Raw genomic sequence first — 27,381 nt, forward strand, 5'->3', positions numbered from 1 at the left:
CGTTTAGCGTTGATGTCACTCCCTGCTTCGATCAGCAAGCGCAGTGCACTTTCCCCGACGATGCGAGTTTCAAGAAGGTGTAGGATTGAATTTGCCTCATGATCCACAACAGAGGCGTCGGCACCATGGGTGAGAAGTACGGAGACGGTGGCCACAGCGCGATCCTCCTCGGGGCGATAGTTCATGACTTTCCTCAAGACGAACAGCGCTGTTTGACCCAAATGATCTCTCGCGTTTATATCGCAGCCTGCAGCCACGAGAAGTCGCACTACTTCTATTAATTCTCGTAGATTGGTATGCGCATTCCGATGGGAATAAAAACTAGATAAGTGGGCCCATCCATGAAGCGGTGTATAGCATCGTTGAGTTTCTGTAGTAGGAATGCGGCTTGATACCATCCGCTTTGAATTGCGATGTGATCTTGTGTCCCAAGACAATGTGTGAACATCAGCCCCGTGTTCCAACAGTGTCCGAACAGCAGCACTCTCATGTTCACATGCCGCCAGATATAGAGGCGTGTTTCCATTGGCGTCTCTGTCATTGATGCCAAGTTGAACCAGTGGGTTTTGTAACAAGACGCATAAGATACTTGCTTTACCCGCCTTTGCAGCCCAGTGGATGGGGCCATTTCGAATGATATGTGGATCAACGTAATCTTGTAGTTCCAGAAGCGTTTCCACGTGGCCGTAGCGACAAGCGTAGACGAGGGCTGTCTCACCAACGGTGGACTTGCTCCAATGAGGGTTGAAACGATCGTTCTCCTTCGATTTAGCTGCCAAGGGATCAGCGCCACCTTCGAGCAGGGCCCGTAATGATTCGACATGGTTTCTTTGCGCAGCATAGTGCAAGGGAGTCATCCCTGAATTATCTGGTACGTCATGCCTGGTGCCATGCCGCAGCAGGGTGCGCACGACATCGACGTGGTTCTGCATGGTTGCGTAGACTAGTGGGGTGCGTCCAGACCTGTCTGCCATATTCACGTCCGTTCCACGGGAAATAACATTCTCGATATAACAATCGAGGCCGCAGAAGGCAGCCAAATGCAATGGGCGGGCGCTGTGATTGACATCTCGGTGATCCGAGTCCAGGTAGACCTCTTTCCAAAATTCAAATCCGCTCTTCTCTGGAGAGAGTATTCCATTCATCTTTGCGAAAAGCCTTTGGTTGGCGTCAGTTGCTCGGGAAGCATGTGACGGCCAAAATTTGGCGGCATACCGTAGGAACGGGAATCGGCGGAATGACTCCTTGAGGTTTCTGGAGAAAGATTCATCGGACTGGCTGTCATCCTCCTCATATGTAGCATTAGACTCGTTGGCACACACTGTGAGTACATAATCAATACATGTACTGGCAATGTGACCATGTATTATGTTAGAGTCTACAGACTGCATGTCGGCCTGTGGTCCTGACCGTCGCGCATGGCTTAGGTCAGGATCTCGGAGGAACTCCGTCAAGGAATGATGGATAATTTGAAGCACGCCATCCTCGCAAAGCTCCAAGAGCGGTCCACATGAGCTTTGCACAGCGCCTTTTGCATCCTGGTCAGATCCTAGGCCACCTCGATCCGGCAAAGATTGGATGGCGGTTGCTAGTTCAAGCAAGCGCAGTGGACGGACTGAGTGCGTGATCCACTGCAGAACCAGAAGTTGAAACTGGGAGCTTGTTCCAGAGCGTACCGCATGCTCACGCAGTATTTCTGAATACATATTGCTCAGCCCATTCGGCAAGTCGGCAAGTTGCGACATGATATCTTGGGGCTTCGCCAGTAGCTGCTCCATCATCAGCCGAGCGTAGAGGAACAAGCCTTTTCCCTTGAAACAAACGGCCTTCTTGATAGCAGACGCATTGTCCGAGCTGACTGGGGGCTGAGAGGTACTCAGGCGATGGGTGATGTAGGTTGCGATGTCACTGTCTACATGTTGACGGTCGAGCCGCAAGTCGATGAGCCCAGGGGTTCCCATGAAATGATTCTGGAGAAACAGAATCTGACGACTAGTCAACAAGAGCTTCATTGAGCTGGGATGTTGATGTGCGAAGTCAATCAGCGTGCGTATAAAGTTGTCATGGCCCTCTTCCATCTCATCCAACGCGTCAACCACACAGTACACTTTCGGCATCGCCGCCAACCCCGACGAAATGCACCGCCAGAGCCCATCGAAAGGCACAGCCTCTACTTCCGGATGCTCCTCCATCAGCAGCCTGAGACCAGACTGGAGTAACGGACAGCGCGGCAGCAAGCCCCGGGCAAAATCTCGCAACAACGCCTGGGGCGTGCGGTTCGACATGATAATCTCGCGGAAGAAGAAAAATAAGACCGGACACTCGGTCTGAACTTGCAGCTTCCTGACCAGACTAGCAGCCACTACAGACTTCCCACTCCCTGGAATGCCTCTGATCCAAAGGGCGCCCTGGTCACCGCCTTCGAACCATCGGCGATATTCGTCGGTATCCAGAATCCACTGGCCTGTACCAGGCACATGGGAGTTTAGGTGTTTTCGGTACTCGCTGGCCGGAGAATCTGAATCCGTCGGCTCCAGCCAGTCTATAATCTTACGGATCGTCTCGGGCTTTTCTCCAGATAGTGCTTCGGAGCCGGTATCTAAGGGCGTTAGCGACCGATGGTTGGCTTGGCGGTGCACACGAGCTTACCTCGACTGCTGACAAGGACATAATCGCTGGTGTCGACGTCCATGATGATTTTGAGCGTCTGTCAGAACATGCATGGTACCCAAAATGCGAAGACGAATAGCACAAGGACAGCTCAGTGAAAACAGTCTGGCGAGGCTGTCTGCTGGGCGGGGTTCAGTGGGGCGGTGTCAGCCTTGGGATAAAGGTGAGTGAAAGGATTCTGGACCAAAGAGATAATAACACGGTCAACAGGGCGCATCAAGTTGCGGGTCGCAGGATTTGAGGAAATTCGCGAGAAGGAATGAGATGAACCTGACGGTCAAAACCACCTAATGCAGCCTCAGGCAACACTGAGCACATGATATCGATGCTTCTTCCAGTTTCTACTGCAATACTCAACTTGTTTCTCGCCTCTTACAGACATCACCGATCGACTTATTCTTCTAAGACATTACCAAGTTAGAGTCTGCTTGGCAAAACAATTGCTGCACCCGATTCATATGATAATAGAATCACGACTAAGCAAACAGAAGATTTCGACGCGTGGTTGAAACCTGACACATCATCTTCATCTTTCACCATCGCCAGGATCGACACTAACAATTGAACTTAATGGGGCGTCCAGCGGTGGGTCCAGCCAACATCCCTTGATAGGGGATTTGCATCTTGCAAACCTGTGGGTATGACTATGAGGATACCGAGTCCCCAGTGGGATGTACTAAATTTACTATCCGTGAGACTGAGAAGTTGAGAATTCACTGCTAGGGCGACAGTTGACAAGAGACTAGAGACTAGAGAGACTAGTTTCCATAGCCTGTTGATGGATTCTGGTGAAACAGCCCGACAAACGACTGGTGTCATGATTGTCCCCGGTGCGGATCGCCTATTGAGCTTTTTCGGCAGCAGCCAGGAGCATACTACGCAGGCAGGAACAAACTACGATTCAACCAGCAATTCTTCACAAACCCCTGACAAGACACTACCTATTGGCTCTCGCTCAGCCAATCTCCGGTACGTGACTCGTCGATGGAGGTGAAGAACTCCCAAAGTTTGCCGCATTACGCGTCTCCCACCGGTACCTGCATGATCTACATGGCGGTCCATTTGCCTTGAGATCGCCTAGGGAGTACGGAGTGCTCTGCCGAACAATAGATCCGTTGTCCGGCATCTGGTAGGATAGCCAGATCGGTCAATGCCTGAGATTTTTTTTCTCCCTAAAAGGTCCAGAGGATTCCTGGTACCTTGCGGTGGGGTGGAATGACGCGCCCTGTTTCGGAGGGACACCAACAAATCCTATGCGACGTGTTTTATGGTCTCCTACCCGATCAATGCAGCGTGGTTCCGGCCAAAAATCATGCTGTCAGTCGACCCGGCAAAAAGAAGCGATCCACATGGGGCTCGAACCCACAATCTTCAGTTTAGGAGACCGACGCGATACCATTTCGCCAATGGACCTTGTTAAGAGCTTGCAACCATCTCAAGAGCCACCTGGGGGTGAACCAACGAACAGAGTCAGGGCAGTATAAGTCACGTGGTTATTAGTTGGTTTCTTTCCTTTTTGTTCGGTGGAAATCATCCTACGAGCGAGACAGGCTTGGCCAAATCCTCATGGCAGTACCGTGGGGGTTTGGACCAGCTGGTCATGGCGGTGCAACCACAGATGAAGCCCGACGAAAAGGCTCAGACCGGACCGCGGTAGAGCACGCCTTCAGGCCCTGTGGTCAGACCTCTGTGTCACCGGTTCTGTTCGATTTCCAGGTCGCACTTTTCGCTGGCTGTCTTACTGAAGGAACATCGTATCTACTCCGCCTGCCTCTCGCAGCCACGTTGTTCGTGGGGGTTAACGCGGGGTAGTGTCCTACATACGATATTTTTCAATCTCTCGACATCTCGTAATGCTTCAGCTGGAGAGAACAAAATGGCATCATAATCCGTGGTATTAATACCTCACGAGAGAAAAAACTTTGGCAAATTGGAGGCCTACCATTCACGATCGTAAGCGACCATACCGGATGATCGTATTAATGTGACTGGGCTGTGGGTGGGTCACAGCTCGTGGCTAGAACTTCGGAAATAAAAATAATGCAAGATGCATTCCTAGCGAGAGGCATGGCAAGGCCACCCAGACATATCTCCGACCAGTATCATGTCGCACTAATCCTGCAAGAAGGAAAAATGATGATTTCGGAAGACTTGGGAATGCAGTCAGCAAACGGCGGCGCAGCCTCATCCATGATGACAATAACTTTCCATATGATAATCGAACAATCAGCCGCCTGACACACCCCGGAGTAAATTACTTGCAGCGTGATATCAGCCCATGTTATCAGCCATGCCCGCCATCCCGCAATATGAAGGGGCCACAGTGCTTAATTTTAACCCAATTAAGGATGTGCAAAACGCCATGGATGGCACTCTGCGGCGATCTCAAAACGTCAAGGATCGGTTACATCTCGTGTCCAACATTGTCGATCGCAGGGTATCATCGTCTGGAGTGGATGATTACAAACATGGCTCGAGGAGGGAGAAAGGAACACACTAAAAAACCAAAAACAAAAAGTAGAAGAGTAGGCCGTCTCTGACTGGCTCATTCTGACGATTCAAGTCATGCTCAGCCTTGCCAGGTGGTCAATGATTTCGATCGTGACCATAGTCTCCTACAACCGCTAGTCCGACTGCTAGTCAATCTAGGGCTTGTCGCGCATTCTGATTGGAGCCACGAACGCCTTGGGGCCCAACTCGGGACAGTCGCCGATGCCTATCATGTGTTTGTACATTCGGCCGGACACACCTTGTCAGAGAGTTATATCGGTGTACTCTACTAGGAGTACCGGGGCTTGGGAAGTAAGAGTTTAGCAACAGCGTGGGTGGCTTGTGTGCGGGATTTGGGTCCTTTGACTTTCCCCCTTTCGTCTCATTTTCGTGCCCACCCATTGCACTTGATTTCTCTGGTGATGCGATACGTCTCGGGTTGGTTGGATCGTACTTCACCAAGGGAAAAAGGCAGCTATGGCGGGGACTAATCATGCATGGCAGAAAGTCTTTTGGACGCCTTGGAGAGATGGAGCCCGATCAAGGGGGTCTCAAGTGGCGGTCGCATGGCCATCAATGAACTTTGTCAACATAACCATTGATTTTGACTGTGATCTATCAGGAAAGTGAATGAGAGGAGAGAGAGAGCCCGGTCCGTTGTGAATGTGATGGCTAAGATGGGATGCACGGAAGTAAGCCAAACCTCTCCGAAGCCCTAAGTCTTCCATAACATCATCGACGGTGGAGATGATCGCCCGTACTATTTGTCTTTCCCTGTGGGGAATCATCTCGGCTTGTCAACTATCCACTGAGACACCATGCGGCGACTGGATGATTCTCCCAGTCCCATAACACAATGTTATAAGGTTTCTGATAATAAAATCCCGAGCCTCCAGACTCAAAAAGAAACAACACCCTTGCTTGACCGACTAGTCTGATCTGGCTGCACACTCTGCTTGGCATATCTCATCATTCTTTCTATTACCCCCCCTCTCTCACTCAGCCATCTCTCGCTTCTGATCGAGTCACCGTGTCGGCTGGGTGGGCTCACACCCTCCATGGCGCGGGTCATGGACCATCAATCAGTCGGCCCAACGGCTACAATGTCGTCAATGTCCAAATACTCCGTCACATAGTACCTTGCTGTGGATTAAGCACGCCGTGGGGCATGACACGTCACGTTGAACTATCGAATTAAGTTCTAAATTATGTAGAACAATGTTGTACCCACCAAGTCGAGGCTCTGAAGTGCCCACTACCTCCCAGTATCAGCCTCCCTTGCGGATGGTGAATGACCCCCTAACATCCAAACAACCTTGTCGTCTCCTAATATCCACTTTCTCCGTCATTGGCCCATGCGACAACAGATTCAGCGTCAGTTGCAATCCCACCCCACTGCATGCGGAGCTACTATCGTGTGACCTGTGTTGGGACAATGTGCATCTATCCAGGCGTACCTGGCTATGGCTGACAGGGACGGCACACATGGCATTGGACATTATATAAACTGCGGCGCTGCTCGTATCGAATGGACTCGAGAGCTGATTTCATCTCACTCCTTCCTTACCATCATCTGCCTCCTCCTCCCCCAATCACCCCATGGCTTCCGTCATAGTCATCTTCAGTCTTCTTTTCCTCTCACTGGCCAATGCCTTCTCCGACCCAGGTCCCTGCTCCGGCGACTGTTGGACTCACGATGTCGGACTGTTACAGCGCAAATCTGACGGCCGGTGGTTCCGCTTCGCAACCGGCAAAGGTATTCACATCTCCGTGGCTGACTCGATCGAGGGACCCTGGACGGTCAAAGGCGAGGCCCTCGCGGGTGGGTCATCGATCGACCACCCAGGCTCGAAGAACCTCTGGGTAAGACAATACAACACATCGCCCCCCACATATCCCACTGTACTCCTTCTGACAACAACAGGCCCCCGATGTCCACTTAGAAGGGGATACCTACTACATGTACTACTCCGTCTCGAAGCTGGGGACCAAGAACTCCGTCATCGGCGTGGCCAGCTCTCCCAACATGCAAGTCGGATCGTGGAAAGACCACGGTTCTACGGGGCTCACATCCAATGCTGACAAGCCCTACAATGCCATCGACGCCAACTGGATCCGCATCGGCAACACTCCTTTCCTCAATTTCGGCTCCCACTGGCATGACCTGTACCAGGTGCCCATGAAGGGACCCCTGAAGATCACCGACGCCACCCCTTACAACCTCGCGTATAACGCCACCGGCTCCCATCGTGAGGAAGCTGCCTTTGAGTTCCAGCACGATGGCTTCTATTATATGACCTTTTCGTCGGGAATCGGTCTCGGTTATGATGACAAGAAGCCACCTCCGGGTGAGGAATATAGTATTCGGGTGTGTCGCTCACCTGGGGGGAAGGGTAACTTTGTATGTCTCTTCTTTTCTTTCTTCTTTCTTCCCTCTTTCCCTCTTTCCCTCTTTCCCTCTTTCCCTCTTTCCCTCTTTCCCTCTTTCCCTCTTTCCCTCTTTCCCTCTTTCCCTCTTTCCCTCTTTCCCTCTTTCCCTCTTTCCCTCTTTCCCTCTTTCCCTCTTTCCCTCTTTCCCTCTTTCCCTCTTTCCCTCCTTCCTTCTTTCCCTCCTTCCCTCCTAAATCATACTAACCAACCAAGGTCGACCGCGCCGGTAAATCCTGCCTCAAAGGCGGCGGCACCACCCTTCTCGCCAGCCACGGCCACGTCTACGGACCAGGCGGCCAGTACGTCTCCCTCATCCTTTCCACCTACCTATCTTTATATATGAGTATGACCAAACTAACTCAAACAGGGGGGTTACGAACGACAAAAAACATGGCCTGATCCTCTACTACCAGTACGCGGACACTAACAAGGGTCTCAATCCCAGCCAATACCAGTTCGGGTGGAACAAGCTGAAGTGGGAGGATGGCTGGCCGATTGTGTAAACTGGTTTTACAGCCGGTATATACAGTTGAATTGTTTCTTCTCTTATTATTTTCATTTTTTTCATGGTGATTGAGTTATTGTTGAATACCCCTTGTTTGTGCAGTACTGCTGCTGCTGCTTGATTAGAGTGGTAGGGAGAGGGCTGGCTTGCATTGAGTATACTACCTTACTATATAGTATAGTATATACTACTGCTTTTCATACTTATCATGGTGTAGTATAGTAGCTGAGGTACTACATGGAAATTATTCAGGAAAGCGAAGACCAGGATGGGTTGCTTACATCTAAAAGAGTTATCTTTGTAGTGTGGTTTGCCATATGCTTATCTTATTCGCATTTGCAGCACTATAATGGAGAAGTCATTACTACCTCTATTCCAAATAACATATAAAACTAGTCTATCCGCATACATCTTCCAACTGCCATGTCAATGCAACACCAAATAACAGCAACAGCTCCCGCAATAATGGGCACCACCCAGTGAACGGTTGGCACATCAGTAGCCGCAAATCACGCCAGTCCGACTACGATAGCGACTCCGCCGGCGATTACGGCAGGGAGGCGACACTCAGGCGGGGCTGTGCTATAGTTTGCGCGGTAGATGCGGACGTAGCGGGTGTTGTCCCAGCAGATGATCAAGATGCCGACAAACAGGCCGACTAGGACCCCCGTGAAGCCGATTCCGCCGATGCCGGCGCTCCAGCCGCGGTTTTCCCGTAAGACGATGGGGAAGGCGGCGAAGCAGAGGTAGAAGGTTCCGTATATGGCGGACATGTAGAGCTAGGAGACAAGAAGCACGGAACTAAGCGAAAGAACAGAAGAAAGCAGCCCTCGAATGGCACGTAAGAAGAGAAGAAGACCAAGATCTACTCAATAGCATGCTCCTCCCTCGCCTGACAAAGAAACAAATCCCCATAACTCACACTCCCCAAGAAAGGATACGCATCCTGCGCACGAAAAAAGAACTTCTCCAGCGAGCGACACATAGCATCCAACCCCTCACCCTCATCATCCCGATCATCAAGATACACAAACAGCAGACCCCTTGTCGCCCAGTCCACATCGGTGACGACGATAAACGCCGAGGGATACCAGTGCAGGTCGCCCTCGACGTCGGGGTTATCGTCACGCGGGGTGATGTCCTTGTCGAGGGCGACGTGGGCGTCGAGGACGGCACGGCGGGGTTGCCCCGTGAAGTTGTACCGGTCCGGCAAGCGGACGAGTGGTGGGACATCTGTACTGGTGATCCACTCGCTGTTGAGGAGGGTGTAGAGGGCGAAGGCGGCGTTGTCCATGCTGTAGTTTTCGAAGGCGCCCATGGGAGGACAGGTTACGGGGAGGGAAAGATCGGGGGACATCTTGAATAGTATGCTTGGTTGGTTGTGGATTGGTTGATTTGTTGAGGATGGATGATCAAGATGGGGTTGAGACAGAGTAGGAGGAGTAGGGATGAGAGATGGATGTCTGACAGCCAAGACGTCATGGTGGAACAAGCTTCATTCACTCATCTTACATCTCAGGACACTATGCTTTATCTCGGCATTTCTCATTCATCTGTTTCCACTCATGTATAGTAAGCCAACATTCTACACCATACTAAGCACTACTATACGTCGATATCATTCAGACTCCACGAACCCAGCGATATATAATCTTGGAATCAGTCATATCAAGCCCTACCAGATACTGTTTCCACAATCTGGTACAGTGGCTGTCATATCCCACCTAGAGAGCCACCAGTCGTATTTGCTCCGACGTTCCTGGTCCCTGTCACCGTTATCAGGTCAGACCCACGGTCAGCTGAAGCCATCCATCTCGTATCGGTCGATCGGCTACTAATGCTACCGACAGGCCATGGCACTGTCCGCGATGCAGCAGCTCCAGGGGACTCAGCAGCCTGAGCAGGACGGGGGACACGAGCATGGCTCAGATCGAATCTTTCGAGTGGTAGAGAATTGGAAGAAGAGATATAAGATGCGCGGGGACAGCCAAAGCGAGATCGATATCACATCCACAAGCAATTGCACTCAAGACATACGAAAATGCATCTCCTCAGCTGGCTCAGCTACTTCGCCCTTCTATCCATGGGATCTACCATCCCGGAGGCAACAGACTCTACCTCCACGGCAGCGCGAGTGGTCCTCACCTTTGACTGCTCAGATGGCCAAGTCGGCGGTACGACTTCTTCCCCTGCAATTAGAACCAAAAACGTAGACTAACCATATCAGAGGTCTGCAAGAATATGTGTTATGGTATGCCCCCTAACGCTCGAATTGAACCAACACCACCAATCTAACGAAGCAGCCGTCAACTGCAAGCGCAAAGCCAAAAAACCTAACTTGGGATAAGCCCAATACCAGCAAACAGCGCGAACGGAGCTCCAAAGCCGGGTGCAGATCCAACAACGGGTGCAGCAAATCGCCCTACGGGTCGGGCTATCAGTGTGACGAGTTTCCGTTCAAGTCGGTGCGCGAGGCGGACCGGGGAGGACAGTTAAATCGGTGTGTGCTTGCGCGATATAATCGACGTCGGTTCCCCCTTTGTTCACTACAACTGCACTGCTATAAATGAGAATGCTAAGGAAAACAGGCCAAGGCCAATACCTCCGCGACTACTACAACTCCTACGGCGAATTTCGCAACAAAGGGTGCGACAAGAAAAGCCCCTGTCGGTACACCATCGGGTTCAAGAACGAGAAGCGACTGGAGTACTGCAAGGCGCGTCCTCATTGTCGTAACGACGGTAACGAGCACACTAAGAGCGGGCCGGCCACGGTCGACGGCAACGATACGGGTGTGGACGGGCCTGCTGGGGGTTATCATCGGGTGGCATCTGGGGATGTCATCTATGTTCCTGGTGGGGCGGCTGTGGGGGATGTGGTGCTTCAGGCGACGTTTTCCAATGCGACTGTGCCTGTTGCAGAGGAGTTTGGAGAGGAAGTGGACGATGAAGAGTATGTGGTTTTGGAGGACCGAGTTGTGGAGGAGGTAAAGGGGGATGGTCAGGGTGTTTGATTGGAACTGACTGTGGATTGAGTAGTTCAAATCCCCGACTGATTCTCTTGTGGTTATATGCAACATATACTGCAGGGCATGGTGGCAGAGGATAGGATACTTGGTGTCAAATGACTCCTTCGTTAAATGGATACCTTCTGACATCTAACCTAATATACTCACACTAAAAAGTCACAGAGAAAACACGAATGGATGATATTAACATGGTATAGAGATTCAACTCATTATCATTCTATTAACATTACGTATAATATAGTACAGTACAGTATACCTAATATAGCATACTCAACCCCAGCAATCCCAGCATATAAACACCCCCAGAAAAAAAACAACAAGAATAAAAAGGTCTATATTAGAATCCCCCCAGACAGACACAATGCCTCACTTCATTCCCGCCTCCCTCCCCGTCCTCTGGAGGCACCTCCAGTCGACACCGTCCGGGCCAGAAAGGATGCTGGCCACCGCAGTAGGGATTAGAGCATTTCCAGGGTGGAGAATTGAGACTGAAAATTAGTACTTTCTTCTTTTTTATATCTATCTATTACGAAGGTAGAGATTAGAGGAAGGAACTCACTCTTCCGGACAGAAACTAGCAGCGGAGATGAGGTGCTTGCTGTTGCGGATAGAGAGGGAGGTTTGTCTTTGGAGAGTTGTTGTCTGGATGGAGAAGGCTGTAGTGATCATCACGAAGATAAGAAGCCAAGACATCTCAGGTGTGATCGTAGCTAGATAGCTAGAGGTATATAGGTATGAGGTAGTAGATCAGGATGAGGTGAGAAGAGAGAAGGTTCAGCCGGAGCGGCCGGGAGATCGCGATGTAACCTTTTCTCTATCCCGCCGGGCATCTCATCTCGGTACTTCTTGGTATTGCTTTCTTCTAGTTTTCATGTTCACAAGTATTCTCTATAAGAAAGCGATTCTGTCTATGTGACTCCATTGCATTCGTACTGATTGAGTAGAGTATGTAGGTAGTCGACCATTCATAGCCAAAATCTACGAGCATCTTAGGCTTGAGGCCTGCCCTTTTGGTTCTTGTAGTTGCGCGACACCACATTAAGAAGATCACAATTTCTTGAAGTGAGCCCTGTGATGGGGAAGCTAGAAGACATGTGTGAAGGAATAGAGAAAAAGAAAAAAAAAAAAAAAAAAAACAATCAAGTTATAGAAGATAATCCAGTACGAGATCACGTATCTTGGTTATTATATCCTTACCGCCAGGCCAAACGCTAACCAGGGTTTGGTATGGGCCTTAACCTGACAGATATCTCCAGCATTATATACAGGAGATAAAGAAAGAAACTGTGTATAGCGAGGTTGAAGAGAAAGTCCAAAAATAAGGTGAAAAGTTAGTAGGTTATATGTATATCTTGATTACCATGCTTATTCTTCTCTAGCGAGTGAGGTCTCTGGGTAACTTTAATATTATTCTTAGCCACTGCACCCAAAGAATATAATGACAGTTTGGGAGAGCTTGACCTAACTGATATCCCCAACTGTTCTTGTGAGCAAGGGGTTACTGCGGTATGCACAAACCAAAATACTTAAACGCGTCTTTCCCCCAGGTCTTCCACGCCGAATCCCTGCCACCCACTCCTGTCAACCTCACCACTGGAAGCGAATTCCACGCAACTTACCACATGCTAGATATATATCGACTGTTTGCGCTGGGCGCGCTGGTAACTCTGGGAGTTTTCCTGAGTCGAAGGCAGAAGCGCGATCCCCGCGAGCCTCCTGCAGTGGGCAGCAGTATCCCGATTATCGGCCATCTGCTGGGACTGCTGTGGTATGGCACGGAATACTTCAGCCTCATGGCGTGAGTTCTTTTTTTTCGTGCTTTATATCATTCCGGAGTCTAACCCTTTTAGTGAAAAATATAACTATCCGATATTCTCGTTAAGTACGGTGGTTGGCAAATTTTATGTGGTGACGTCGCCCGCCCTGCTCCAGGCGGTCCAGCGCAATAAGTCTCTTACGTTCGATCTGTCTATCGCAATGTCCGCAGAGCGCATCGTGGGCATTCGCGGGCGAGGGGTCGAAATACTGCGTGGGAAGCAGTCAGGAGGCCAGGGACTAACCCACGTGGTGACTCATGCAACCAATTCGACGCTGTCCGGTCGACCGCTAGATCGCATGAATGAGCGTATGACACGGCTGCTGAGGCCGCTGGTTGACGAGCTTGCTACATATAAGACAGTCGACTTGTACTCCTGGTGCTCCCATGCGATCACAATGGCTAGCACAGAGGCCTCCTACGGGCCATTAAACCCATATAAGAGACGAGAGATCGAGGATGCGTTCTGGTAGGTTTCCATTACTGGTAGGTAGAGTCGGTTCTAAGTACTTTAGGGCATTCGAATCGAACCTGAGCCCGTTGATGGCGAATATTGTGCCCCAGTTGACTGCACGAAAGGCGTGGAAAGGGCGTGAGTCTATGGTTAAGGCGTTTGTGAAGTACTATCGGCTGGGAGGCTATAAAGACGGATCTGAGATGACGCGTATCCGGTATAAGACCTTGCGAGAAGGTGGGCTGACGATCGAGGATATCGCGCGCTCCGAAGTGATAATGGGTATCGCTCTACTTACCAACACGGTTCCTGCCACCTTCTGGCTCCTTTTTGAGCTCTGTTCCCGGCCCGAACTGCTGGAGGAGACTCGCCAGGAAGTCGCGCAGAATGCGCTACGCGTAACCGATGACAACGTGCATGTTATTGATATCTCGGCGCTGCGTGATAACTGTCCACTCCTAGTCTCCGCTTTCCAAGAGGTTCTGCGCATAAAAAGCACAAGTTCGCCGATCCGCTTCGTCATGGACGATCTTGTTCTTGCCAATGGATACTTGCTCCGAAGCGGAAGCGTGATTAGCATGCCGGGGCCATCTATAGGCCGGGACCCGGACGCATGGGGAGCTACAGCAGGAGACTTCAACCCGAAGAGATTCCTCAAGACGAGCAAAAACCCCCGTCGCCCGGGTGGACTCATGACCTTTGGCGTGTCGCCTGTTCTGTGCCCGGGCCGGCATTTTGCCAGCTCGGAAATTCTGGGAATGGTCGCTATGATGATCCTGCGGTACGATCTGGTCCCCGTGGATGGGAAATGGGACTCTCCGCCGGGTAACTCTTTGGCAATTACGTCTACCATGAGGCCGCTTAAGAGTGGTTTCGCTGTGAGAGTGTCTTCACGGAAGGAGTTTGAAGGTGCGACATGGGACTGCGAGGCGCAAGAGGGTAATGGGATGTTTAACCTGATGGTTGGATAGAGATATTCAATGAGGGCTTTGCTATAATTATAGATTTGCTAATTCGAGAAATCTGTTTAGCTCTCTTCTCCATAGGAAGGATACTATCTTTGCTATCATTGACTCGTGCAGCATCGGAACCATCGAGGCTGAAGCCCTCGTACGTAAAGCTCTTCCACAAGATCGAAGGGTCGTCTTTCCTGTAAACTGTTCTCTATAACAGCAAACGTGTAAGATGAAAGAAAATCTTTGCCTGGGAGAAGTATAGAGTGAAATGGGGCGCAAGTCTCTGAAATAGTCAAACTGGAAACGGGATTCCTCCTTCGCACGAGGCAGTTGTGAATCATTCAAGGGATATTTCATAACACCTTGGAGGTCGAAGAAAGCAATTAGTTTCTGTATAGAGGCGCCGTTCAGTATATCTAACGCTGCAGCAGGAATATGTGGTATTCAACGAGTATGCTCTTGCTTTGGGAAGGCCTGTGCAATGAGGATGTGACTGACCCCTTTCAAGGTGACTGTATGGATACTTATACAACAAATATAAGATCTTATCTGTTCGAAACGCTTATTGAACCCCTAAATGAAGAAGGCTAGGGGCTGTTGGATGCTACACTCTTGCCGATTCTATGGCTCACAGTTCAGTCGCGGTCTTCAATCCAGCTTGTGTTATACTACGAATGCTACCTTTTAAAAGAGCGACCTTGATCAGACAAGACAGGAAAAGGCCCTTGGCTGTCAGCTGTCAAACTACGGTGCTAATATCATGACTCTTTTCCCGTGCGAAGATTCACGAGCAAAACCCATTTAGTATTTGCGCAAGGACAGATACAGGACAACTATGTGAATCTACAGGCACCCTGATACAGATATAGAAAGGGGCTTGGTGCGGATATCACCGAAAGCAAAGATTCCTATCCCATCATCCATAGTGTTCGCACGGCTGATCTACATCATCCGACAACAGACAGTCTTTTGATGTACACGATGGGACCCACTTTCTCCTAAGCATACCACACCCCGGCTGAAGCCACCGGCGCTCCATCAAGTCCGTCAGGTCTCGCGGCAATAGCGGGAGAGGAGACGGTGTCGTCTCCACATCAGCACAACAGCTGCTCCACAAGGCCCACTGACAAGGGACCAGCCTGCTGACTGGAGAACAAGCGTTCCTCCGCTCCCACGTACCGAAGCATGTGAAGTAGCACGTAGCCAAAGCGTCACCGACCAGATCAGGGTAGCCGCCGCTGCGATGGAGTAATCCCACTGAAGGAACCACAACACGCCCTCGCCGATTGACGACGGTTTTTCGTGAGACCATGGCAGGTGGGGGAGCAGGAGACTCGGTAGGGAAGAAGAATTTTCGGTCCCTGTGAAGCTGACAAGCGACGACATGCATAGGATCCAATGGCTGGTGATTGCGCATGCAAACGCAAACGCATGGAGTGTCTGGCCCGTATCTTGGATTGTCGCCTGTTTCTTTTCCCCTGAACCCTGTAGGGTCGCTGGCTTGCGGATAGAGAACAGCGTCAGCGTGAGGGCGGTTGTCCATATCGGCCAGCCCTGCCACAAGGCAATGAGCATCTGGCTCTGGTCGAATGAAATCACGGTAGGATAGAGAAAAGCGGCGCCCAGAATCGGCGCAAGGAAGCCCAAGAGCAGCGCTGCTGGGAAATGATTTAGGAACGCCAGGTGCTGCCCCTTTGCAGCTATCCCACATCCGGCCCGAGGGGGACTGTGGAAGAGGTCCCAGCCCAACAGAAGTGGCATTATGACTCCTGGTCCAGCTACCTGTACAGCAATACCCTGCAAAGTGGTCCTACATAGCATCAAACCAGCGGTCAGAGACGTACATCGCAAGGCCTAGATTTCTGGGGAACACTGTACCTACCGCATAAGTACCGAGACTGGGCTGTATCGGTGGGCGTTTTCGAGAGTCCAAAGAACCCATGCTCCTGCCATCCCGCCCGCAAAGGCACACCCGTAGGCTGAAATTCCTGGTGGGTCGACTCCGCGAGTCACAGGCCAGAAGAAGATAACGGTGCTGCGGAGGAAGACGTCAAGCAAGGGGATTTTGGTATATTGGGTGACGAGCGGGACATGTGCCTTTCCTGGTAGAACTCTGGTAGCGGCAGCGAGCTCTAGGCTGGCTATCAGTCCATTCTGAAAGGCAAAATAGTACATTGAATAGGTCCCTAAAACTGAGAGGCCTAGGAAAAGGTAGTGCAGAGACCGCATGCTGGATGAATGTCGTTTTGATGGCGGAATAGGCGGATGTAGTTGAAGGTAAACGGTGATTCCATAGTATATGAGTCTCCAGGGCGCAGTAGCTAATACGTACGGAGTAGTTGATAGGAGAATAACATGCGTTTACTCCCTTGCTTGACAGTGTTTGGCCTCAAGACATAAAGACAGTCTCTGATTACATTCAAGGGCATGTGGAGCCGCCCATCGTATTACTGTAGCCCTTGCAGGCGAACCCATCATTTTTCATACGCTCGCAGGCGGGGGGAGTCCCGTCTTTGGACTTTAGACCGAACAAGACACCAATTACTTGATATGAAGAAAAGTATGCGTTAGTACCGATTGTTCTACTATCATGGCGGCTCTAGGATTCCATGCGATTCGCTGCCCTAGCAACCATATCCAGTCCTCTACCAAGAGAAGCCAGTTACTTGCTTCGTTCACTGTAATTGAACCGTCTTCTACGCCGTCACTTTCGTGAAAACCATCTCGTACGGAGGAACATGCGTCGTGAAGCAATCCTGCACGCCATGTCCGCCCAATGACGCGAGGGACAGGGTTTTCGTGTCGTATCCGGGAGCAAATGTAAAGTCGAACCGACCAACGAGGGTGGCAAGTAGCATGCGCATCTCCATTAGAGCGATGGACTTGCCAGCACAGGCATACGGTCCCGTCGAGAAAGGGTTGAATGCTTCGCGACGCAAGACCAGTTCCGGCCGAGTGGACCACCTCTCGGGGATGAAATTATCTGGGAGTGTGAAGTTGCGAGGATCTAGATGAAGAACGATTGAGAGCGTCCAGTTGGTTAGCACGGCGTGCTTGATACCAAAAAAAGCATGACAGAGACAGAGAAGCTCACCCCGATGTAGCGTGTAAGTTGGTGTCGATACCAGCGTGTCGGGTGGGATGGATCGCCCTGCAATCACCGTGCCGTTAGGCCCTGTCTGTCGCTGGGTGCCGCTCATAACGGCGGGGTAGAGACGCAGTCCCTCATTGATGCACCCGTTCAGGTACGGGAGGGCAGCCAGGGAGCTGTGGCTCGCGGGTGTTGGGACAGTCGATCGAAGAGCAACAATCTCCTCTCGCAATCGCGTCAGACATTCCCGATTCTGGGCTAGCAGGAACAGAATTGCGCTGGTTGTTGCTGCCGTGGTGTCGCTTCCGGCCACGATGGCCAATTCAGAGTCGTATATTAGGTCTTGGTCGGTAGGTCCTGTTGATGCATCACCGGTGCTTTTAGATTCACCTACGGACTGCTGTATGAGAAAATGGAACAGGTCCATGTTGGCCAGTCCCCTCTGTTCACGTTCATCAGCTAGAGCTTAAAGCTCTCTGTATGGAAAGAGACATACCTGTCTGCGCTCTTCCACCTGCTCCCCGCACCAGTCGATCCATTCTCGGGCCTTATGACGAATGAGGGGCAATTTACGGAGCATTATCAAGGTCCATGGTGCACAATGTAGCAGACCACCGAGCTTTTTCACCTTTTCCAGCTGTTCCATCCTCGGGTGATAGGCACTGGCCTTGAGCATGTCGAAGGACTTGCCAAAGACCAGCCGCCCCATCGTGTCGAACGCGAACCAGTTGATCCAGGTCGTAACCTCAACTGGCTCTGAATGGCGGATACCAAGTTGCCGGGCGAGTTCCTCACAGTGCTCTTGGATAAAAGGTTCGTATTCGACCTGTGCTGCGGTGGTAAAAGCAGAGTCAATGCACGAGAACAGAACGACGGCAGGTACAGACGGAACCAAGAGCGTAAAGTCTTCTTACTTACCTTTGGTTCCGAGTCCTCGATCCCATAATCGCCGCCGGTTCGAGTGAAAGCGCTTGTCCCGGGCCATCTGCAGAGACCGATGGGGGTAGTTGAGGTCGTAAAACGGGCCTTTGCTGCATTGAGTCGAGGCCGAATGAATGTCTTTGATGGCAGAAGGGTCATTGATGGAGATCTCGCGTGGTTCTAGGCAGTGGCAGACCCTATTAGCCTCTGCGAAACCCCTACGAGACTGCGGGAAGCATACTGATGCGGACGAAATCGCCATATGTCTCGTGGAGGCTTTGTACTCGTGTGTGCCATTGTAGCTCCACGGCAGAACATTTGAATGACCAAAATGCAGTCACTCTTGCGGCAACTGGCCCAGGGAATTGGCACAACCGATGAAGCACGGTCCGGTAGACAGCAATGGAGAGTAGTAGCCCCCCGGTATATGATGCCCAAAGAACCAGCCATAGACGCCGTACAGGAGCTGAATCAACTGACACAGTAAGGAATACGGTTAGAGCTAGCGGGCAGGCAATGAAAAGATACAGAAGGGTTAGCGCATGTCGGTCCCATTCGCCATGGATGAAGTAGCGCTGGTGGCTAAGGACACCGAGGATGGCGGCACCCGTTGCAATGGTGGGCAGTGAGGATTCCATTTGCTCGAGACTGGACGAGCTCTGGAATACAGAAGAACTGGATTCCAGCCAACCGGGCAGACTGTTTGCCACACAAATAGTGCTCCAGATAGCAGAACTCTGACCGACTACCTACGGTAGATATGGAATGCAAGTCACAGTACAATCGCCTTGCCGGTGACGCAAGGGTTCTCACGCAGTGTTCCAATACATGCTGGTAATTATACTGTCTGGCACCGGTATCCAAGCCCTCTGATTTTCCTAATATCCCTTGCAGATACCACAGCCCGGACTTTATGGCGCGGCCTTAGACACTGAAAGATTGTACTCGCCGAGTCCAGAATGTAGGCTGATTTGCAGATTCCGAAATCTCAGGGAGTCCAATGCACCCCAGTGCTGTAGAGCTTCTGTTGCTACGGAGAGATGAGCATTATGAAACAGGAACCATCGAATACAGGAACTAAGTCACAGCAACAGATCAGACCACCACATCCCCTCTCTTCCCAGCCTGCCGAGGCTTCAATACAACCAAACCGCTCATATCTGGGAACAGAATCTTCTTAAAGAACCAATTGCCCGGCCTGGGCCCATGATCCTTGGTAGATATGTGATAGTTTCTTAGAATATGCGCAAGCATGAGTCGGATTTCGTCTGCAGCCATATGCCTGCCGGGGCTGACCGCGCGAAGGGAGATATTAGCATATTTGACCCCAATAGACAGCAACGGGGTAGGGCTAGCTCACCAGGTATGTCTTGCATCCCCAAACTGGAGATACCTGGGGTTAGTCGAGACGAACTTGTGATCCGCAGGCTTCCCGGTTTCCAGGCCGAGTTTGTAAAAGCGATATCCGTCGAACTCGCTCGCATTGGGATAGTACCGCTCGTCAAACAGCACAGGAGCATTCGGTGAGAATACAAACGTCCCTTGTGGTATTTTCAAACCGTTTTTAAATTCGAAGTCTCGGGTCGCGCGTCTGGCGAGCGAGCCTGCCAGGGTGGTCAATAGAAAGCCCGCCGTGAACAACAAGGTGGGTAGTTCTCACCAGAGTCGAGAGGGTTAAACCGCTGGCACTCCTTCACGAAGCTATCGAGCTTGGGCATTGACTCGATCGCGCTTTTTGTCCAGCCATTGTGCGACTCGAATGCTTGTTCAACCTCCTGTCGCAGAGGATCAACGTATTCCGATCGTACGGCGAGCTCGAAGAGGCAATGAGCGAGAACCTGGGGGTAGAGACATGCTTAACACGCCTGCCGCTATCGTCATTACTATTGGGCGGACTACAGCCTACCTGAGTTGTCGTATGAATGGCACCGAAGACAGACGACGTGATGGAGCGGGCAATGTGGACTCTTTGATACACGCCCGGCTCATTCTTCTCCGTATACTGCCATGTCCAATCCATGATGTCCTGTGCTGCAGTCAGTGAAACCTGTTGTAGCCGCATGGTATGGAAGCCCTTCTTAGCATACACCTGGCTCCTTTGGAGGGTCCGCGGCTCTTCGTTCCATCTCGTCCAGAAACATCTGGTCCAATCGGCTTGCCATCTTGGGGGCCTGGCAGAATCGGGCGACGAAACTAGAATACCACATTAGTCCCCGATCATCTTCGCTGCTGTGTGGCCCTTTCTGGGCTGTGGAGATGGCAGTACGGCTTCATAAACTCGGGAAACATGGAGATAAAGAACCCGCTAATGGGCACTGCGTTCCCGTACGCCGCAAAGAGGTCGATGAGCTCAGGATCGCGACAGAGCGGATATCCGACGAGCGATTTCGCGGTAAGATGCGCCACAATCCGTGTGCCGATCTCGTAGCAGCACAGCTCGTTCCATCCTACATGGAAAGTGTTAATCGTAGGCAGAGGTGCAGAGTAGTGGTTTCATTGCCGCGACCTACCGTCCCCCGTTATATTGGTTTCGACTTCCCATGCATGAAAAAATTCCGTGACGAATTGTTGGAAGTATGGGTCGTCCTTGGCGAGTGATCGACCCCGTTGCCACGTCAAGCCCTTGTGAAGCAATGGAATAGGAATTTTATGGACGTTTTCTGCTGCACCTGGAAGAGTCCATGCTGTCTGGAAGAGCTGTGATTGATCATTAGACATTTAGGGTTTTTCGTTCAGCGCCTCTCGCACGCTTACGTCGGCAGTTACTGCGTTGGCAGAGAAGTCCTCGTCCATCAGATTCTTGTATTCCTTGACCATCTGGTCATTGCAGATCCAAACCTCCCAGCGGCTGGGCGTGGCAACCTGAAATGCGTAGTCCCGATGCTTTTCGAGTGAATGGCGTTAGTATCTTGTTCGCCAGTGAATGGTTTGATGTCTCGAGTATAGTATACCTTTTCGTAGCCCTCCTGGATGAGATGCCGGGCGTTTCTTTCCCACTTATACGCAGCGATCCATGCACCGATAGCCCCATGGTCCCCAACGACTGGGACGTCTACCTTATGGGAGTTAGACCCGGTCAAGGGACATGGGACTGGAAGATTGGCATACCCAGGAAGCATAGTATCGACAGAGTCTCTGTACTGCCCAACCGATGGACAGAGCCCCTATGACGAGCAACACCACCGAAAACTGAGAGTTTCCAGCATATAGTAAGTCGTTGAAGGCTGCAGACATGGTGGCCATAGGTCCCTCATCCAAATTTCCTACAGGGAATAATGCGATATTGCCTGGAGATATCGATATGGATCATTTAGGCTCGAATGACAGTACCGGTTGAGAAGACTACCTGTGGCGTCTATTCAGAAAGCTGATATCTCATCACAGCCCTCCCTTTGTGACGCCAGGGGTATCAATTAGGGCAGTAGTTGCAGAGCGCATCCAGTTGCATACCTACGGAGCTGCTTCCGAAGCTGACATAGCAATGCAGCCACCGGCATGCAGTCAAAATATCTCAGCCGACGTGTCAAATGGAGCAAGGAGCTTACATTGAGACAGACCGACATTGAGCCTGTCTTGATCTTGAGAGAAAGGGTCCCTTGTCCACCCCTTAAATCGGCCTCCCAAAGGACCCCGAACCGTTCGACATGAGCCGCAAGAGACCGCTACATCACTCGCCAGACTTCTCTGGTTATCAGCACACACCTGGTCCGGTTTGGCTCTTCTGTTTTCTTGGATAAATCTCTCACCATGGATAGCTTTATCCAGTCGATCAGTCGACCGGAGGTTGGCTGGTTGTGTTTGGGTGTATTGGCCCTGGGCTATTGTATGTTGCCGAGACCGACATACCGGACCAAGGTTGCTGTTCCCACCGTCAAGTTTGGCTCTCCCTGGCTACCATCACTTTTGAGCCGGCTCGAATTTAATTCCAACGCTGTCAAAGTGATCTATGGCGGCTATCGCCAGGTGAGAGACGTTTTGGCTCAGAGACTTGTCGAAATTTGCGGCTAATAAACCATCAGTATAAAAGCCGCGCCTACAAAATACTCAAGCCAGATGGAGACCTGGTAGTGTTATCGACCAGATATGCCGAAGAACTACGCCAACTGCCCTCGAGCTCCTTGAATGCTCTCGAGGCAACCTTTACGGTACGGTATTCTCCCATTTCCAACGCAAAACCGATCAGCGCTCATCTGGCGCGGATTTAGGATCATGTCGGAGACTACACGACAATCCTCACCGACAGTTATCTGCACACAGAAACTATCCAGAAGCGGCTGACTCCTGCCATTGGTGAGTGGTCAAACGAGCATTCTCTACCGCGATGCTAATTCAGGGTCCAGGCAGACTGATCCCGCGCATTATATCGGAGCTGGATCATGCGTTCGACGTAGAGCTCCCTCCGTGTGAAGGTAAGCAAATGTATCCATGGCGTGCCCCAACGACGGCCCTCTGACCGTGCATCCGGTTCCAGGAACATTCGTTGCCATCAATCCGTATGAAATCTTCCTTCGGTTGATTGCCCGTGTCAGTTCGCGAGTGTTCATCGGCGACGAACTGTGTCGGGACGAAAAGTGGCTGCAAGCCTCGATCGACTACACCAAAGACATCTTCATGACCATTGCACTCCTCCGACCAGTGCCTGGCTTTCTTCAACCCTTCGTGGGGCGTCTACTGCCTTGCAGCCGACGTCTGGACCGGCAACTGGCCTATGTCAAAAAGGAACTATTAGGACCGGTGATTGAGTGGCGCAGACAACGCGAAGCTTCCGGGGGCGAGGAATATGAGAAACCCGACGATTTCTTGCAGTGGATGATGGATTTGGCAAAAGACGACAATGAAGGTCACCCGCATAACATCGCGCACAGACTCCTTGGGATCACAAGTATGGCGGTGGTGCATACGAGCGCGATGACTCTAACACACGCCATGTACGATCTGATAGTCATGCCAGAATGGCAGGAACCACTCCGTGACGAAATCCGCACTGCGAATCCCAACTGGCGGGAGACCACACAGGCAGAAGTCCTAGCCCTGAGATGCATGGATAGCTTCCTCAAGGAATCACAGAGACACAACCCGCCTGGAGAATGTACGTCCCAGTGGCTCACTGCCTGTCTTGAACACTACAAAATCTAACCACTGCTAGTATCCTTCCACCGAGTCGTGAAGCACGACCTGAGTCTAACAGACGGTCTCTTCTTGCCCAAGGGTACACACATCTGCATGGCCGCCGGGCCCATCTCCCACGATCCCGAGATCGTCGCCGATCCAGACACATTCGACGCCTTCCGCTACGCGAAGGAGAAAAAAGCGACGTCGTCTCTCGTCAGCACGGGGCCTACTCATATGCATTTTGGCCTCGGTCGGTATGCATGCCCCGGCCGCTTCTTCGCCACCCATGTTATGAAAGTGATTTTGAGTCGGTTCCTCGTCGACTACGAGTTTCACTTCGAGGCTGGCCAGAGGGGACGACCTCAGAACGTGGTGATCGGTGACAAGATCATCCCGAATCTGACCACGCCGATCTTGATCAAGAAACGAGCTGCGGGCTTCTGAGGGCTACACAGCGCACGGAGACAGTCCTTGTAATCTACGCTGTTGGCTTTCCGACGGTCTTTGGTGGTAGACACAACTGCTCCTGGCTTCACTGTCACATTTGGGCGTGTCTTATATAGCTCTAGGTAGGCTTGGATTCGAGCCGCTAGAAGCAAACGAAGATAATGTTGAAAGTAGTCACCTAAGTTAGGCTAATAGCATAGTACTGTTCTCTCGGCTACTGTAGAAAGCTATGACACGTCCCAGAAACCCAGATCCTCATTCGTTCGTGGAAGTAAACGCAGAGATGGTAGGTAATATTTGCATATTGCTCGACGGTCGATGTATGTCTTATTGTCTCGGGTGAATGGCGCGAGGGGCTAGTTGTCGATGCTCGACTGAGTGACAGTGCCAATCTCATGCACGCTCCTTGCGTTACAGCAACTTCCTCAAGGCTAGGGTGGCCTACACAGGTAGCCCAATCGGCCCTAGGGTGCAGAGACCGCGTTCTTTGAATGTCATAATTCATAGCCACACCTTACCGCAAGTGACATGCAAGGATTCTGACTTCCTTTGTTGCAGATCTGTAAACGAAACAGTGGTGTTTCCATAGCCATATTCAAACGCACAATGTGGACTGATATGGTAGCAGACCTAGAATAAGCCGAATCCTTCTCGTACCGGGCCCAGGGTTAAGAAAAAAGATCAACAATGAGAAAGTGCAAATCCAAAATTGGCATTTTTGGAGGAGGGTGGGGGGGTTGGTGTCTATTGCACGTTTAACGCTCGCTCATTGTCTTTGGCGAGTCTACTGAGTAGCATTCCGCTAAGTTTGGACTGTAATTAAGACTTAAGTCAACTTGAGTATCGACCCAAATAGGATGGATATGGTATCTATACCACTGATCGTAGTGGGTGTAGTGGCTGCCCCCGGTAGGGAATATCAATATCAGCGTCACCAGCCTACATCATCTCGACTACGAGGCAGTATGTGAAGCAAGCATATTTTCTGCTGTTCAGCACTACGACCTGGACAACAGTCCTCCTAGCCAGGCTCGGTTATACACGAGTTAAAACACAACCTATCTCCAATCAGGACTATGTACACCGCATATCCAGCCTTCCTCTTGGTCAACGGCGTACACCTCCTTGCGGAATGCATCAAACTTGCTGTGCTGTGCTTCTCAAGCCACCCACTTCTTAACAACTGAACAACTAATACCAGCGGTCTAAATGCAAGGGAGTTGATTATCCATCTCTACGGCATAATACACATCCATTCTAGTCACACCCCAACACGATATTAAATCCCGACCGAGCATGTTGGACATTATATCCCTTGTCTGGGCACATCTCTTATGATAAAGAATTCTGTCCTTAATCTCCCCCACTCCAACTGTCGAGACCTCCAGGTTCAAGCAGGTTTTGATCCAGACAGTTCCAGAATGACTATCAAAACTCCCTTTGAGGCTTACGGCCTACCAAGCCTCGACCATACGGTCCCTCCCTGCTATATACGGATTGCCCTAGTCTTTCCCGTGCCCAAGGTCTCTTCAGGAGTAGAGTACCTGCAAAGAGGCGCTGCCCTCTTAGCATCTGAGTTCCCATTTGTTACCGGCTATGTCACACCTGTCCGGGACCCCAACGCCAGAAAGGGTGCTTTACAGATTGAGCCGATCGCCAGTTCTGACGATGACCATGCGAGTATACTCAACGTGAAGCACCACTCTGCTTCTTGTCACTCGCAATCAACCGTCGCTGAAGAGCAATACCTGCCTCTTCCGTTTGCTCCCCATCCGCATAAGCCGGCCGCAATCTTCCGTCTCCAGGCAAACGCGATGTCAGACGGGGTCATTCTGGGTGCTGTCTTTAACCACCAAGCTATAGATGGTACTGGGGCGGGAGCGCTACTACGCGACTTCGCAAGATGCTGCATGCTCGCGGCAGAAGGAACCGCCCCAAGCGCTGGGACATTTGAGATGGACCATGAGTTACAAATGGCCGGACGAGCGCTTTTAAGCTCAAAGGGCTTGGGTGCATCTCTTCCGCGTCCCAACATAGACCACAGCGCGGAGTTTCCGGTGGTGGCACCGCTGCCTGCGGACTGGGAGACCATTACCTCTGCTCTAGAGCAAGCCGCAGAGTCGCTGAGATTTCAGCGGTTTCTCCTCCCAGCCAAAGGCATAGAGACGCTGACAAATGCATGCAATGACTTGCTTCAGAGATCGTACGAATTGTCGGAAGACCAGCCGTGGGTATCCAAAAATGACGTGGTGGTATCCCTTCTCTGGATGTGCTTCACCCGTGCCAGGCGGGATACAGCCAGCGCCACTCCTGGACAAAACGGTACCCCCTCCACGTCCGGGATCTGCATGGCAGTCAATGTTCGGGGCAGGACTGCTCCGCCCATTCCCGCGGCCTACGTAGGGAATGCGTTTGTCATGCTCCGCCAGAATGTCAGTATGGACGTCATTCTAGGGGACCACGCCCCGTCTTCAGGAGAACGGTGCATTCAGAAGCACTCGAGCACCGTACAAACTCTCTCCCACATGGCATACGCCATTCGCCGGAAGCTCCATTCCATCGACGACACATTCGTTCGGAGCGCCATCTCCTATCTCGAGGGAGTCTCGGATCTTTCCGCCATTGCGATGGGTCAAAGCGATTTCAACATCAGCTGTCTCCAAGATCTGAGTTTCTGCACAACTGATTATGGCGGTGATCTGGGCGTGCCCGCTGATATCAGGATGCCCAAGGGCATGATTGATGGCCAATTCTATGTACTGCCGCGGAAAAGACATCATGGAGACGGAGACGCGTTCTGGGAGGTTGAGGCGACGCTGTGCCCAGAGTCTATGGAACGACTGTGTGCCGATGGGGTTCTGTCGTCGTACTCATGCCGTGTCCCAAAGTAACTCTGGGGCTGATATCCTGCTGGCTTGTCCATAGATTCTGTTCGTTTTCTACTGTGGGCGGCGTATGAAGTTGCTTAGTGCTCCGGTCCAACCATTTCCTTGAATTGCATTGATGATAGGATTATTATGTAACCGTTTTATATCATGGAAACAATTCAATTAGTTTTTGATTGTCTCATAATCTGTTAGGAATATCAAGTAGGTCAAGCCCTCCCAAACAGACATTCAACCTTTTGATGCAATGGCTAAGAAATCACTCTCCACAACAGAAGGCGTTCTCACCAACTCTTACAAAGGTACCTAATGCATTGCAGATCTGCATGTCTCACCAAGAAATCTTCTCAATATGTACTTTTTGTGCTAGCACTCCGGTATCATTGCGTGTCTTGCGGGAATTCAAGGCATCCAGACGTCCTAGGTCATCGTTCTGGGTGAAGTCAATCCATCGGTGGTCGCTTTACCTGCCAGGTTTGAGGGGTTGATTTTGGCTAGTCTCGTTGGATTTTGTACACCAGGGATACTGTTGTAAACTCTCGATATTCTTTACATATACATCTTTGTTCGACTATA

General features: G+C 51.1%; 10 protein-coding genes and 1 non-coding gene across 11 annotated transcripts; 5 read left to right on the forward strand and 6 right to left on the reverse strand.

The window, feature by feature from the left end:
* Positions 1-4,011: 4,011 nt before the first annotated feature.
* Positions 4,012-4,083, reverse strand: P168DRAFT_t61. Its single transcript has one exon. It is a non-coding gene; the product is annotated as a tRNA-Arg (tRNA).
* Positions 4,084-6,759: 2,676 nt separating this feature from the next.
* P168DRAFT_325569 (arabinan endo-1,5-alpha-L-arabinosidase) lies at positions 6,760-8,244 on the forward strand (the record flags this gene model as incomplete). Its single annotated transcript, XM_024841020.1, has 4 exons — positions 6,760-7,023; positions 7,085-7,561; positions 7,804-7,889; positions 7,958-8,244. 4 exons carry the CDS (start codon positions 6,760-6,762, stop codon positions 8,091-8,093), a joined length of 963 nt encoding a protein of 320 aa, XP_024695331.1. The 3' UTR covers positions 8,094-8,244.
* A 506-nt stretch (positions 8,245-8,750) lies between these two features.
* Positions 8,751-9,524, reverse strand: P168DRAFT_118043 (uncharacterized protein). The gene has a single exon (XM_024832603.1). It carries the CDS (start codon positions 9,450-9,452, stop codon positions 8,961-8,963), a length of 492 nt encoding a protein of 163 aa, XP_024695332.1. The 5' UTR covers positions 9,453-9,524; the 3' UTR covers positions 8,751-8,960.
* Positions 9,525-9,833: 309 nt separating this feature from the next.
* Positions 9,834-11,311, forward strand: P168DRAFT_288652 (uncharacterized protein). The gene is made up of 4 exons (XM_024836838.1): positions 9,834-10,269; positions 10,323-10,346; positions 10,399-10,621; positions 10,684-11,311. Exons 1-4 carry the CDS (start codon positions 10,255-10,257, stop codon positions 11,106-11,108), a joined length of 687 nt encoding a protein of 228 aa, XP_024695333.1. The 5' UTR covers positions 9,834-10,254; the 3' UTR covers positions 11,109-11,311.
* A 116-nt stretch (positions 11,312-11,427) lies between these two features.
* On the reverse strand, positions 11,428-11,856 carry P168DRAFT_118057 (uncharacterized protein). The gene is made up of 2 exons (XM_024832604.1): positions 11,683-11,856; positions 11,428-11,611 (listed from the first exon to the last, which is right to left on the reverse strand). Exons 1-2 carry the CDS (start codon positions 11,814-11,816, stop codon positions 11,461-11,463), a joined length of 285 nt encoding a protein of 94 aa, XP_024695334.1. The 5' UTR covers positions 11,817-11,856; the 3' UTR covers positions 11,428-11,460.
* Positions 11,857-12,745: 889 nt separating this feature from the next.
* Positions 12,746-14,364, forward strand: P168DRAFT_265433 (cytochrome P450; the record flags this gene model as incomplete). Its single annotated transcript, XM_024834914.1, has 3 exons — positions 12,746-12,921; positions 12,974-13,408; positions 13,455-14,364. The coding sequence occupies 3 exons, from the start codon at positions 12,746-12,748 to the stop codon at positions 14,362-14,364; spliced, it is 1,521 nt and encodes a 506-aa protein (XP_024695335.1).
* Positions 14,365-15,396: 1,032 nt separating this feature from the next.
* On the reverse strand, positions 15,397-16,110 carry P168DRAFT_316724 (uncharacterized protein; the record flags this gene model as incomplete). The annotated part of the gene is made up of 1 exon (XM_024840044.1): positions 15,397-16,110. The coding sequence occupies one exon, from the start codon at positions 16,108-16,110 to the stop codon at positions 15,397-15,399; it is 714 nt and encodes a 237-aa protein (XP_024695336.1).
* Positions 16,111-16,948: 838 nt separating this feature from the next.
* On the reverse strand, positions 16,949-18,999 carry P168DRAFT_295716 (cytochrome P450; the record flags this gene model as incomplete). Its single annotated transcript, XM_024838057.1, has 7 exons — positions 16,949-16,994; positions 17,050-17,356; positions 17,444-17,797; positions 17,831-17,882; positions 17,937-18,271; positions 18,359-18,541; positions 18,603-18,999. The coding sequence occupies 7 exons, from the start codon at positions 18,997-18,999 to the stop codon at positions 16,949-16,951; spliced, it is 1,674 nt and encodes a 557-aa protein (XP_024695337.1).
* Positions 19,000-19,456: 457 nt separating this feature from the next.
* On the reverse strand, positions 19,457-21,480 carry P168DRAFT_295717 (cytochrome P450; the record flags this gene model as incomplete). Its single annotated transcript, XM_024838058.1, has 9 exons — positions 19,457-19,652; positions 19,722-19,965; positions 20,022-20,199; positions 20,268-20,387; positions 20,449-20,554; positions 20,628-20,808; positions 20,872-21,058; positions 21,116-21,244; positions 21,313-21,480. The coding sequence occupies 9 exons, from the start codon at positions 21,478-21,480 to the stop codon at positions 19,457-19,459; spliced, it is 1,509 nt and encodes a 502-aa protein (XP_024695338.1).
* A 628-nt stretch (positions 21,481-22,108) lies between these two features.
* Positions 22,109-23,917, forward strand: P168DRAFT_295718 (cytochrome P450; the record flags this gene model as incomplete). The annotated part of the gene is made up of 6 exons (XM_024838059.1): positions 22,109-22,324; positions 22,381-22,506; positions 22,567-22,651; positions 22,702-22,770; positions 22,833-23,450; positions 23,508-23,917. 6 exons carry the CDS (start codon positions 22,109-22,111, stop codon positions 23,915-23,917), a joined length of 1,524 nt encoding a protein of 507 aa, XP_024695339.1.
* Positions 23,918-25,266: 1,349 nt separating this feature from the next.
* On the forward strand, positions 25,267-26,940 carry P168DRAFT_288653 (uncharacterized protein). Its single transcript, XM_024836839.1, has one exon. It carries the CDS (start codon positions 25,342-25,344, stop codon positions 26,809-26,811), a length of 1,470 nt encoding a protein of 489 aa, XP_024695340.1. The 5' UTR covers positions 25,267-25,341; the 3' UTR covers positions 26,812-26,940.
* Positions 26,941-27,381: the final 441 nt, after the last annotated feature.

Source organism: Aspergillus campestris (genome assembly GCF_002847485.1).
Source record: "Aspergillus campestris IBT 28561 chromosome Unknown P168scaffold_3, whole genome shotgun sequence".
Lineage (NCBI taxonomy): Eukaryota > Fungi > Ascomycota > Eurotiomycetes > Eurotiales > Aspergillaceae > Aspergillus > Aspergillus campestris.

Bases quoted from the DNA above. Each gene is read 5' to 3' on its own strand.
- P168DRAFT_118043 (XM_024832603.1), bottom strand. From the start codon at position 9,452: ATGTCCCCCGATCTTTCCCTCCCCGTAACCTGTCCTCCCATGGGCGCC.
- P168DRAFT_288652 (XM_024836838.1), top strand. The intron at 10,347-10,398 runs GTATGCCCCCTA...CTAACGAAGCAG, and splicing joins CTGCAAGAATATGTGTTATG to CCGTCAACTGCAAGCGCAAA. The intron at 10,622-10,683 runs GTCGGTTCCCCC...TAAGGAAAACAG, and splicing joins GCTTGCGCGATATAATCGAC to GCCAAGGCCAATACCTCCGC.
- P168DRAFT_118057 (XM_024832604.1), bottom strand. From the start codon at position 11,816: ATGTCTTGGCTTCTTATCTTCGTGATGATCACTACAGCCTTCTCCATC. The intron at 11,612-11,682 runs GTGAGTTCCTTC...ACTAATTTTCAG, and splicing joins GCTAGTTTCTGTCCGGAAGA to TCTCAATTCTCCACCCTGGA.
- P168DRAFT_288653 (XM_024836839.1), top strand. From the start codon at position 25,342: ATGACTATCAAAACTCCCTTTGAGGCTTACGGCCTACCAAGCCTCGAC.